Source organism: Mandrillus leucophaeus, unplaced genomic scaffold, assembly GCF_000951045.1.
Source record: "Mandrillus leucophaeus isolate KB7577 unplaced genomic scaffold, Mleu.le_1.0 Scaffold1155, whole genome shotgun sequence".
Taxonomy (NCBI): domain Eukaryota; kingdom Metazoa; phylum Chordata; class Mammalia; order Primates; family Cercopithecidae; genus Mandrillus; species Mandrillus leucophaeus.
In genome coordinates, this window is record NW_012099821.1 from 301,500 (window position 1) to 314,179 (window position 12,680).

Sequence of the window (12,680 nt, forward strand, 5' to 3'; positions counted from 1 at the left end):
CCAATTCCAAACCATATCTTTCTGAATACATAAAGCTGAATGCATTTTATAGCACCCAAGTCACCTCTTGAACACTTTGCAGCTTGGAAATTTCTTCTGCTAGATACTCTAAATCATCTCCCTCAAGTTCAAAGTGCCACAGATCACTAGGGCAGGTGCAAAAGGCTGCCAGTCTCTGCTAAAACATAGCAAGAGTCACCTTTATTTAAGTTTCCAACAAGTTCATCTCCATCTGAGACCAACTCAGCCTGGACTTTTTTGCTGACATCTCTATCAGCATTTTGGTCAAAGCCATTCATCAAGTCTATCGGAAGTTACAAAATTTCCCACATCTTCCTGTCTTCTTCTGAGCCTTCCAAACTGTTGCAATCTCTGCCTGTTGCCCAGTTCCAAAGTAACTTCCACACTTTACTGGTACCAATTTTCTGTATTCATCTGTTCTCACACGGCTAATAAAGAGATACCCAACACTGGGTAATTTATCAAGGAAAGAGGTTTAATAGACTCACAGTTCCACTTGACTAGGGAGACCTCACAATCATGTCGGAAGGCAAATGAGGAGCAAAGTCATGTCTTACGTGGGAGCAGGCAGATAGAGAGCTTGTGTAGGAGAACTCTCCTTTATAAAACCATCAGATCTTGTGAGACTTACTCGCTATCATAAGAACAGCCCGGGAAAGATCTGCCCCGATGATTCCATTATCTCCCACTGGGTCCCTCTAGTGAGACATGGGAATTATGGGAGCTACAATTCAAGATGAGATTTGGGTGGGGACACAGCCAAACGGTATCACATGGTTAGTGTTAATGAGATGATGTGCGCATAATGTTTAGCAGAGTAGCCAGCACATTTAAGAATGCAACAAGTTGTATGTTAATGTGATAATTTACTATTGCTGTTATGATTCCACATAATATCTTATATTTAATTTTTAATCTTCCTATGTATATAATTAAAGGTCTGTTATCAAGATGTAATCCAGATTCATTTCTGCAACCTAACTTACTATTTTTTTTCTTAAAGATAGGCAGCACTGGTTGGATTTCTTGCCTATAAGTTTTCAATGGCCTTTTAATAGAAATGCTTGATCCTAGAAATATGAATGGGAAATAGTCATTTATTTGTACATCTCTTAGGGACTTAGGTATAGAACATACCGTAGCACAAGAATAAGATATGGTGGCTATCTTCCAAGATGTTTATAGATTACCAGGGGTAAATAGAAGTTAAATAATAAAATTTTATCCTTGGTGCTAAAACAACACTGAAAAACAAGTGTGTGAGTATAAAGGATGTTAGCCATTGGCTTGAAATATTTTCCTAAATTACGTAAGCCTAATATATTATTAAAGGTGTTTCATTTGCTCAGGACAGTTATAATACATGTAATCAAATTCTATACATTGAAAATATTTCATATATTCTAAGTTCTACATTTAACAGAATGACATATATAACTGTGCTATCATGATTGAAACATTCTAATGCTTTTAAAAAGAATATGTTCTTAAATTGACAAATTTTCTCAAAACAGTGCATTTATACTCCTGGTAATATAGTTAAAAGTCCCTGTAAATAATTTTTGTGCAGTATACAACAGCATAAAATACTCTATTTTCTTGTTCAGGGAACTCAGTGAAGGCAAAGAGGAAAGTCAACATCAACAACCTGATGATTCTCACAATGTAGCTGTCTATGTTGAGAGAGCACATGGTGGCCATAATTTATATAGACCAAAAAGAGCCACAGAGAACTTTGAAGAATTCCTAGCTATCTTAAAGAAATTGTAAGTATTTAAATTATACTCCTTCTTTTAGTTGAGTAATTCTTTGGAATGTCTTTATTTTTTAAAGTTTATTGTTGTTGGATAAGTGTACTTTAGTTATGATATAGCACTTGTGGTTGATTCAGAAGAGATGGACACACTGGAGATTTTGTTTCTATATAAATACAATCTTCATGAATTCAGTCTTCATGGTGTGTCATGGATATAATGCTAAACCTGTGACCCATTATTTTAAAATTAAGCTGCAAGCATAATACATATTATTTACTGATATTTCACAATTATGTTAAAGATGTCCTTAGCTTATGGTTATCTGAAGGTTTTTCACAGAATTTAAGCTGTCTTCCTCATCCAGGAGTCTTTAAATAAACTTATCACACATTCCTTTTTTTTTTTTTTTTTTTTTGATACTAAGTCTTGCTCTTGTGCCCCAGGCTGGAGTGCAATGGCATGATCTCGGCTTACTGCAACCTCTGCCTCAATGGCATGATCTGGGCTTATTGCAACCTCCTGGGTTTGAGTGATTCTCCTGCCTCAGCTGGGATTACAGGCACCTGCCACCATACCTGGCTAATTTTTGTGTTTTTAGTAGAGATGGGGTTTCACCATGTTGGTCAGGCTGGTCTCGAACTCCTGACCTCAGGTGATCCTCGGCCTCCCACGGCCTGGGATTACAGGCGTTAGCCACTGCACCTGTCCCCATTGCCTTTAATTTCCTAGAATACTTTGTGCTCTAATAGGGACACAACTGTCTGGAGAAGGATCGGTGTGTAGGAGAAGATTAAATCTGAGTGGAGGCTGATTACCAAAGATGGTATTGGATTTGTGAATAAAATTAAAGTTAAACGAGGACCATGAAAATTATAGAAGAAAATCTTTACCACCTGTCATAGGGGAGTAAAATTAAACTTGTAAGCTGAAAAAAAGAAATTCAACTAGAATATGTGATATTGGAATTGAGATTGATAACAGGAACAAAACCAAAAGTCTCAAGACTAGAATTGTCTTCATAAAAAATTCAATAGCAGGGAATGAGTAATTAAAAATTTGACATTTATGTTCTGAAGAATGAACTTTTTCTTTGTTTAGATACACAAATACCATTATGGTATAACTGCTACAGTATACAGTGCAGTAACATGCTGTACAGGTTTGTAGCCTAGGAGCAACAGGCTAGACCAGCTGGCCTAGGTGTGTAGTAGACTACACTATCTAGGTTTGTTTAAGTGTACTCTGTGATGTTTACAGAATGACAAAATCGCATGATGACAAATTTCTCAGAATGTATTCCCGTTGTTAAGTGACACATGACTATGATTGCAAATTTGAGGAAATATGATCAGAGCTTCCAGGAAAGTTGAGAATGGTCAGATTTTTGATACTCTTAACTTATAATAACAAAAAGGAAACAACGAATACTAGTCACATTTCAGTAAAGCAGGTACGAGGGAATTATAGAAGGAAATCTTAACCACCTGTCATAGAAGAATAAAATTAAACTTGTAAGCTGAAAAAATTAGAAAATTCAACTAGAATATGCACAGGAAATTTGTTAAAAATATTCTTTAACTGGTAGAAAATCCCTAAAACACTGAAAGTGATTGAAGATATACTATGCTGCAATCACTTTAATTCCATTAAACTCTAATGTTGATTAATATTGCATTAGATTCCAAAAGTTTAGTTTCCAGAAACCCATGAATCGCTCTGCTGATTTCAGATTGTGCTGGACTGTAAGAGTTTTAATGGCAATGGTGATTCCTATCTTTTTTACTATAATGAGATAGCAGTTTCCAGATAACAAAGTTTCTGATCTGAGATGCAGGAGGTCAGTAACAGGGATTTCCAAGCAGCTATGATTCTGCACTGCAATGTCAAAATACTGGGAGGTAAATCCAGGTCAATGTCAGAATGGAAACTGCAAATGGGTAAGAAGCCTAGTACCTTCTTAACAGTGGACTACTGCGAAAAGCAGGAACCATGGTAGAAGGCTATCCAAGTACAGTGAAGAATAGACAAGTTACTTTGCTGCATTCTTTTGTGGACCTCCATGGATGCTATTTAATGGCCTATTTCCAAATACCTACGACAATAGATGTTGTATCAGTGTCAGTTTCCAAAACCCACTTCCTCACTTATGTGTGAGAAAATGGATGAGTAGAGAAGGTCCTGAAGTATATACGTCCCCATTTTCAGTGGCTCAGAATTGGGCAGCCAGGACTTTGACATGGCAAAACTCACTGCCGTGACAGCCACCAAATTACCATAGGAGAGTAAATGAGAAAGAAACTCACTTTTATGAGATGTTTAATATTAACACAAAGCCTTAAGCTCTATATATAACATTTCTGATTTAATCCTCACATCGATGCTTTGAAGTAGCTATGACAAGCTATTAATAGTAAGTAAAAGGGCAATGTATGCACTAAATCCACAATTTATATTCTGTAGTACATGCCTTTTCTCTCCTCTTCTCCTTGGGACACTAATGTATTAGCTTCTTATTGTTCTGTAATTAATTAACATAAACTTAGTGGCTTACAAAAACATACATTTATTATCTCTCAGGGTGAGGTTTAGCTGGTCCTCTGCTCAGTGTCTCACAAATCTTCATCAGAGTGTCCACTGGGCTGTGACCATTTCTGCAGCATGGAATCCTCTTCCAAGCTCAAATGGTTGTTGGCAGGATTCAGCTCCTTGTGGTTGTAGGACTGACATTCCCACTTTCATGATGACATTCAGCAGGGGCCCCTCTTTGTACTAGATACTCCCTAGATCCTTGCCACGTGGCACTGTCTCAAGCTGTCTCACAACACAAAAGCTTAAATTTTCAAAGCTAGCAAGGGAGAGTCTGTTTTTCTCTCTGTTATTCTGCCTAGGTGAAGTATGATATAAGCTAATCAAGGGCCTATATATCCCATCACTTTTGTAGTATTCCCAAATCACAGATTCTGCCCCCACCCCCAACATTTAAGGAAACGGGATTGGTGTTCCCTTAGTCACATTTAGTAACATCATCAATCTATTTGTGACTCTGTTAATCACATTCGCAATGAGGTTGTATGCTTTATAAACACAACACTAAAGTAATTCAATTAAAATCTGTTTATTGATGGATAAGTTGTCAGGTCTGTAGCCTTTTGTTTATCTCTGACTAATTCAACCATGATCAGATTGATGGGCTGCTTAAGTGATGTTATCTAATGAAATTTTGAAAATGTTACCTTTTATACTTTAAAACTTTTCACTTTGTCATCCTGACTAAAATTTAAAAAAAAAAAATTTGACTCACAGTAGCTTTTTAAATAAATGCAGGCTGGGTGCAGTGGCTTACACCTGTAATCCCAGCACTTTGGGAGGCCAAGGCGGGTGAATAATGAGGTCAAGAGATGGAGACCATCCTGGTCAACCTGGTGAAACTCCATCTCTATTAAAAATACAAAAATTAGCTGGGTGTGGTGGCATGTGCCTGTAGTCCCAGCTACTTGGGAGGCTGAGGCAAGAGAATTGCTTGAACCTGGAAGGTGAGCCAAGATCAGGCCACTGCACTCCAGCCTGGTGACAGAGCAAGACTCCATCTAAAAAAAAAAAAAAAAAAAAAAAAATGCAAATATGTCTGATGAGATTAAGATACTATTAATTATTAATAACTCAGTGTGGTATAGCTTAATCATGTTAATTACATCTTAACTTCCACTTCATGTCAGCAGCTCTGAGTAAATACTGATAGATGGGAAAAATAATAATTTTGAAACATTAAAGTCACGATGGTGGTGCCACCATAAAGGAGAGATTTGAGCAACCAGAGGATTGTTGAACAGACAGTCAGAGGGAGAGAGGAGACAGAGTGAGAAAAAGAGAGTTGGGAGGCCCCTTTTAAAAATTTTGTATTTTAAGGCATATCAGATTGAATATAAGTTTATCATGCGTATTCATTAGGATTTTGGATCATAAGCAAAAGAAACTGACTCTGGTTCATTAAAACAATCACACCAAACAAAAAGGGAAGCGGGCATTGATGGAAGAACATCAGGTAGCTCTCAGAATGGAAGAACAACAATAAGATGCTGGAGATGATACGAACTCTAAGGCAACTCTGGAAGTCTCTTCAAGGTACAACACTGGAATCAATCAGCTATAACTACTTGCATTTGGGAGTCACTAGGCTCACAGCTTAATTTCAGGGATAGGGAGTCAGATTGTTGTTTATTTTTGTACCCACTCTTAAATAAATGCTGAGGGAGAAGTACACTTTGACAGGCAGTTTTACTGAGTTTACATGCAATTGGCAAAGGGGCAGCATTTCAAAAGAGAAAGTATTTCAGAAGAAGGGGGAAATGATAATAAGTAAATAATATTAAAATCTAGGAGCTGAAACATGACTTAGAATTTTAGTTTCTAAATAATTTTGACTCATTTTAGTTTTCATCCATTAATTAATGAATCCAACATACACTTTTGAACTCTTCTGTGTTTCTGTCAGTATTCCTGGTATTGGGACTGTGGGAACACACAATACCTTTGCCTTCATGGAGCTTACATTCTAATGTAAGAGATACTAAACACATATATATTCTGTCAATTAGTGATAAGTGCTAGCAAGAAAAGCTAATGCAGAATAAGGGGTTAGAGAATGATGGAAATGATCAGAGAAGTCAGATTTTATGAAATAGGAGAAAGAGAAGAGAGAGAGAGAGACAAATACCTTGAAGAAGTGCGTTCTAGGGAAAGAAAACACAAGTGCAAGAGCCCAGGTATTGCAACATGGTCTGCAAATAGAAAAACAAATTAACAAAAACCACAATAATTGGCAAGAAGGTCATTGTTGTGAAAGTGCATGAATCAGATGGGAGACCTCGTGGAAATAGGGCTTCAGAAGTAGCCAGGGACTAGATTATCATTTAGGGTCTCATGGGCCAAGAAGGGATTTTAACCTTGGTATGATTGGCACGTTATGATTTACATGGCAAAAGGTCACGTGTGGATGGTTGACTGTGGATGCCAAAAGGAGATTCAGGGTGACCTGTTAGAATGCTGTGAAATTTGTCTAGGTGCGAGATGAAAGTGGCCCATATTCTGTGTTAGGGATTTAGATTTGACATGATTTGATTTTCTCTCTCTGTTTAAGACATGAGCAGGGTTGAATAGATAGTCCTTGAAGCAAATCAGGTTCATTGCTCAATTTAACCACTAACATGATGGAGAATGCTGGGCAAATCATCTGATGCTCTCACATGTTGGTATTTGACTGCAGTGCCTATAACAACAGTGGCTTTTAAAATGCAATTATAAAATACTATGGTAAAAATAATTAGTTTCTTTATAAATGACTAATTTCTGGGGAAAAAAGTTATGTTTGTGTGTATTTGTGGGAGTTGTGGAAAGGGTAGGAGAAGAGAGGGACTTATAAATGAACTGTGAAATGCAGATTAAGATCCTCTGAGAAAACTTGGCCCGATTGTTTTTTCTTCTACTGTCTCCAGTTAACGATGTTTCCTTTGAGGGAATGAGGCAGCTGAAGATCATTATGTTTCAGTAGAGCAGTGATGCAAAGCCACTTCTCAGGAATGACTCAGAGGAATTACTCCCTGGAAGAACATCAGGATTTTTGCCTTTTAGATTCAGGCTGTTTAAAAGCCAAATGCAATATGGTTCTTATGCTGTCGTCCTCTGGTGAAATGGCACATAAGATGAGGAATTGCAGTCTCAAACTATATTTAAGGGCTGCATGCTGATCAAAGAAAAACACTTTGTGGGGCTATTAATTTGTGAAAAAATACAGTATTTTGGAGGAAAACTGCACTGCAATGGAGTGGAAGGGGGTTCACATCTAGAAAAGAAAATTTCTCTTTGAAGTTAATAGGTAACATAGGTTAATAAAGAATGGTGTGGTACTGAAAGGAATTTAGATTTCTGACACAAATGGTGATCATTTATGACAGAAGAATGGGAAATAAAGGAAGAGAATTATTTGTGTTAAAATGAGTTAGCAAAGGACAGAAATTAAAAACTCATTGACGGTAGATTGGTATTCTAAAAGCATGTCACACTGCATCTTGTTTTGTCTGTGGCAGCTAGATTGAAAGTTGCATTTGGGATGTACATGTTGCAAAATGCCTGGCCTGCAGAGTCAGAAAGAACTGTGTTCTCAACTGGACTCCCCTAATCATTAGTTGTATGATATTGAGCAAATTTCTCCCTCTAAAAATTTAATGCACTGATCTATAAAATAGGCACGATTATTAATCTCATAGAGTCATCATTGTTGTGAAGCCTAAACACAGTTAGAATGTAAAGCCCCAAACATTACTTGGTCCGTTTTAGGCCCTGTGTGAATGTGAATCTCCCCTTTCCCAAAGAATGTTACATATTGTGACTGCTTTTTAACAAAAGACTTGGCTATGTTCTTGCCATAGTTGAATTATAAAGGGGTTCCTGGTGTCTCTGAATAATAATGTATTTCATTTTTAATTTCTTCAAGAAAGAATATTCAAATTTCTCCTACAACTTATGAATAAATAACAGATATTACTTATTTATCATATATTTGCATTCGTTTACAAAGTTGCTGGGAAAATTTTCATACAGGAGTTTAAGAAACTACTGTTTGATCATATATTAACTAGTATTCAAAAATAATTGTGTCTTGATAGCTTTGTTCTATTGTTTGGACATAAGCAAGCATCTATTATAATATTTCTTATAAAAAGTTATTTTTTCACTGTATAGATGTATTATTTCAGCATAGATGTGACTATTAAAGCTGAGGCTTCTTGTTTTGGGTGACATGGTTTTGCATTTTATTTTTCCATAGAAATGTATTAGTAAGTGTTTAGTGTAAGTTCTTTCTTATTAATATTAGGTTTATAAGTGTAACAGAAAGTGCTTGTCATGCACTGAGACATGAGAATCTTATGACTTTATTGGGAATTTTTATCATGTGTTGTATTATAGATTTAATAACACAATGGAACACAAAGTCTTTTAAAAATATTTCTCGTAACAATTATCTGTTGAACTATCGCAAAAATCCATGATTTCATTAAAAGATTTAATGTCTGACTATACAAAAATATTACTTGCCTTCCTCATGCAGTTCTTATAGACTATTAAAATCATCTTGAATATTAGTCCTACATTTATCAAAATGACTTAGTTTCACGTACATGCCATTGTACTTTATATGTATGAGTAGAATGCTTTTGTACTCGAGGAGTTACCTCATGGTATGAAGAACCATTTTAGAGAAACATAGATAATTAAGTCCAGGCTCAACTCATACAATATCTAGAAAATTTTGGCAAGATTTGGTTGTTTCTAGCAGAGTGTGGGTCTGCATGGTCGCTGTTGCCAGTCAAAACCTGGGTCTATCTGCGGAGAAGTAATAAACTACTTGGCATTCTCTAAAAACCTGCAACATAATTCCTTATTTGTCTCTCCTCTTTCATCCACTGAACATTTAGTCTAAGAAAATGGTGGTTTAATTGGTTTAATATTCAAAGGTGATATTATAGTAGGCTTGGTTTGGCTAAAGAGATGAAAAATGTGGTCAGATGTCCTTAGTACGTTTGCAGTATCCATTTGTGGTTCTAAGGAGATGTGTGTGTGACTCTACCTATTTGATGGCTTACATAAAATTTGGTTTCCAAATGAGCCACTAAATTGGGCTTGTTGTACAGCAAGGTCCATCAGTGTATGGTTAAATGTTCTTTCTTCTTCATTAGATATTTGTCAGCTAGACTGATGTGAAATCTACATTGGACAAAAATTCTTCCCTGGAGCATTCATGCTCCATTTCATTTTTTTTTTTTTGTAATCTGATAATTATGACCATATTCTTGTTAAAAATTTCCAAGCACTACTTTTCACTTTTCATTTTTTTATTTTTGTGAGTACATAGTAGATGTATATATTTATGGGGCACACAAGATGTTTTGATACAGGCGTGCTATGAATAATAATGACATCGTGGAGAATGGGGTGTTCCTGCCCTCAGGCATTTATCCTTTGTGTTAGAAACATTCCAATTATACTATTTTATGTATTTTAAAATGCACAATCAAATTATTGACTATAGTCATCCTGTTGTGCTATCAAATAGTGGATCTTATGTATTCTATTTTTTTGGTATCCTTTAGCCATCCCTACCTCCTCCCAACCACCCTACTACCCTTCCCAGCCTCTGGTAACCATACTTCTACACTCTATGTTCATGAGTTCAATTGTTTTGATTTTTATATCCCACACATAAGTGAGACCATGTGATGTTTGTCTTTCTGTGCCTGATTTCATTTACTATAATGACCTCCAGTTCCATCCATGTTGTTACAAATGACAGGAGCTCATTATTACGTATGGCAGAATGGTACTCCATTGTGTATATGTACCACATTTTCTTTATCCATTCTTCTGTTGATGGACATTTAGGCTGCTTCCAAATCTTGGCTACTGTGAACAGTGCTACAATAAATGTGGGAGTGGAGATATCTCTTCAATATACTGATTTCCTTTCTTTTGGGCATATACACAGCAGTGGGATTGCTGGATAATATATTTCTAATTTTAGTTTTTTCAGGAACCTTAAATTGTTATTCACAGTTCTTGTACTGATTTACATTCTCACCAACACTGTACAAGTGTTCCCTTTTCTCTGCATCCTCACCAGCATTTGTTATTGTCTGTCTTTTGGATATAAACCACTTAAACTAGGGTGAGATGATACCTTATTGTAGTTTTGATTTGCATTTCTCTGATGATCAATGATGTTGAGCATCTTTTCATATGCCTATTTGCCATTTTTATGTCATTTTTTTGGGAAACATCTATTCATATCTTTGGCCAATTTTAAATCAGATTATTAAATTCTTTCTTACAGAGTTTTTTGAGCTTCTTATCTATGCTGGTTATTAATCCCTTGTCAGAGGGGTAGTTTGCAAATATTTTCTCCCATTCTGTTGACTGTCTCTTCATTTTGTTGATTGTTTCCTTCACTGTGCATAAACTTTACAACCTGAAGTGATCTCATTTCTCCATTTTTGCTTTGGTTGCCTGTGCTTGCGGGTTATTACTCAAGAATTTTTTGCCCAAACCAATGTCCTAGAGATGTTTTCCAGTGTTTCATAGTAATTTCATAGTTTGTGTTCTTAGATTTAAGACTTTAATCCATTTTTATTTGATTTTTTTATATGGGGAGAAATAGGGGTCTAGTCGCTCTGCATGTGAATATCCAGTTTTCCCAGCACATTTTGTTGCAGAGATTGTCCTTTCAGCAATGTATTTCTTGGTTCCTTTGTCAAAAATGAGCTAACCATATATATATGGATTTATTTGTGGGTTCTCTATTCTGTTCCATTGGTCTATGTTTCTGTTTTTATGCCAGTAACATGCCATTTTGGTTACTATAGCTCTGTAATATAAAGTCAAGTAATATGATTTCTCTGGTTTTGTTCTTTTTGCTTAGGGTAACTTTGGCTATGCTGGGTCTTTTGTGGTTCCATATACATTTTAGTATTATGTTTTCTATTTCTGTGAAGAATGCCATTGGAATTTTGTTTGGGATTGCATTGAATCTGTAGATTGCTTTGGGTAGTAAGGACATCTTAACAATATTGATTCTGCTAATACATGAACATGGAATGTCCTTCCATTTTTGGTGTCCTCTTCAATTTATTTCATCAGTGTTATATAGTTTTCTTTATAGATATATTTCACATATTAGTTAATTCCTAGGCATTTAATTGTACTTGTGGCTATTGTAAATGGTATTACCTTTTTGATTTCTCTTTCAAATTATTGATTTTTATATTTGGTTTTGTATCCTGCAATTTTAGTGAATTTGTTTATCAGTTCTAATCATTTTAGGAGGAAGTCTTCAGGTTTTTCCAAATATAAGATCATATTGTCTACAAATAAAAATAATTTGACTTTTTCCTCTGCATGTTTGATGCTCTTTATTTTTTTTCTTTTGTGTGATTGCTCTTGCTAGGACTTCCAGTACTATGTTGAGTAACAGTGGTGAATGTGGAGATCTTTGTCATGTTTCAGGTCTTAGAGAAAAAGCTTCAGTTTTTAATCCCATTCAGTATGATTCCAGTGTGGGTCTGTCATATATAGCTTATATTATGTTGAGATATGTTTCTTTTATCCCTAGGTTTTTGAGGGTTTTTATTACAAACAGATGTTATATTTTATCAAATGCTTTTTTTTTTTTTTTTTTTTGAGATGGAGTCTCACTCTGTCACCCAGGCTGGAGTGCAGTGGTGTGATCTCAGCTCACTGCAACCTCTGTCTCCTGAGTTTAAGCAGTTCTGTGCCTCAGCCTCCCGAGTAGCTGGGATTACAGGTGCGTGCCACCACATCCTGCTAATTTTTGTATTTTTGGTAGAGACGGGTTTCACCATCTTGGCCAAGCTGGTCTTGATCTCCTGACCTCATGTTCCACCTTCCTCAGCTTCCCAAAGTGCTGGGATTATAGGTATAAATCACCGTACCCAGCCTATCAACTGCTTTTTAGGTATCAATTAAAACAATTATGTGGTTTTTGCCCTTCCTTCTGTTGATATGTTGTATCACATTGATTGATTTGCATATGTTGAACTATCCTTGCATCCCTGAGATAAGTCTTACTTGCTCATGATGAATGATATTTTTAATGCATTGTTGTGTTTAGTTTGCTAGTGTTTTGTTGAGGATTTTTACAGCAATATTAAACAGTGACATTGGCCTGTAGTTTTCTTTCCTTTTTTTTTTTTTTTTGAGACGGAGTCTCGCTTTGTCACCCAGGCTAGAGTACAGTGGTGCGATCTCAGCTCACTGCAAGCTCCACCCCCCAGGTTCATGCCATTCTCCTGCCTCAGCCTCCCGAGTAGCTGGGACTATAGGCGCCTGCCACCA

General features: G+C 36.2%; 1 protein-coding gene across 1 annotated transcript in view; it reads left to right on the forward strand.

Moving 5' to 3' along the window:
• CNBD1 (cyclic nucleotide binding domain containing 1) overlaps nucleotides 1-12,680 on the forward strand; it is a 517,073-nt gene that overhangs the window by 68,833 nt on the left and 435,560 nt on the right. The window contains exon 4 of the mRNA XM_011998293.1: nucleotides 1,629-1,787. Within this exon, the coding sequence (XP_011853683.1) occupies nucleotides 1,629-1,787 (159 nt within the window). The remainder of the gene's footprint in view (nucleotides 1-1,628; nucleotides 1,788-12,680) is intronic.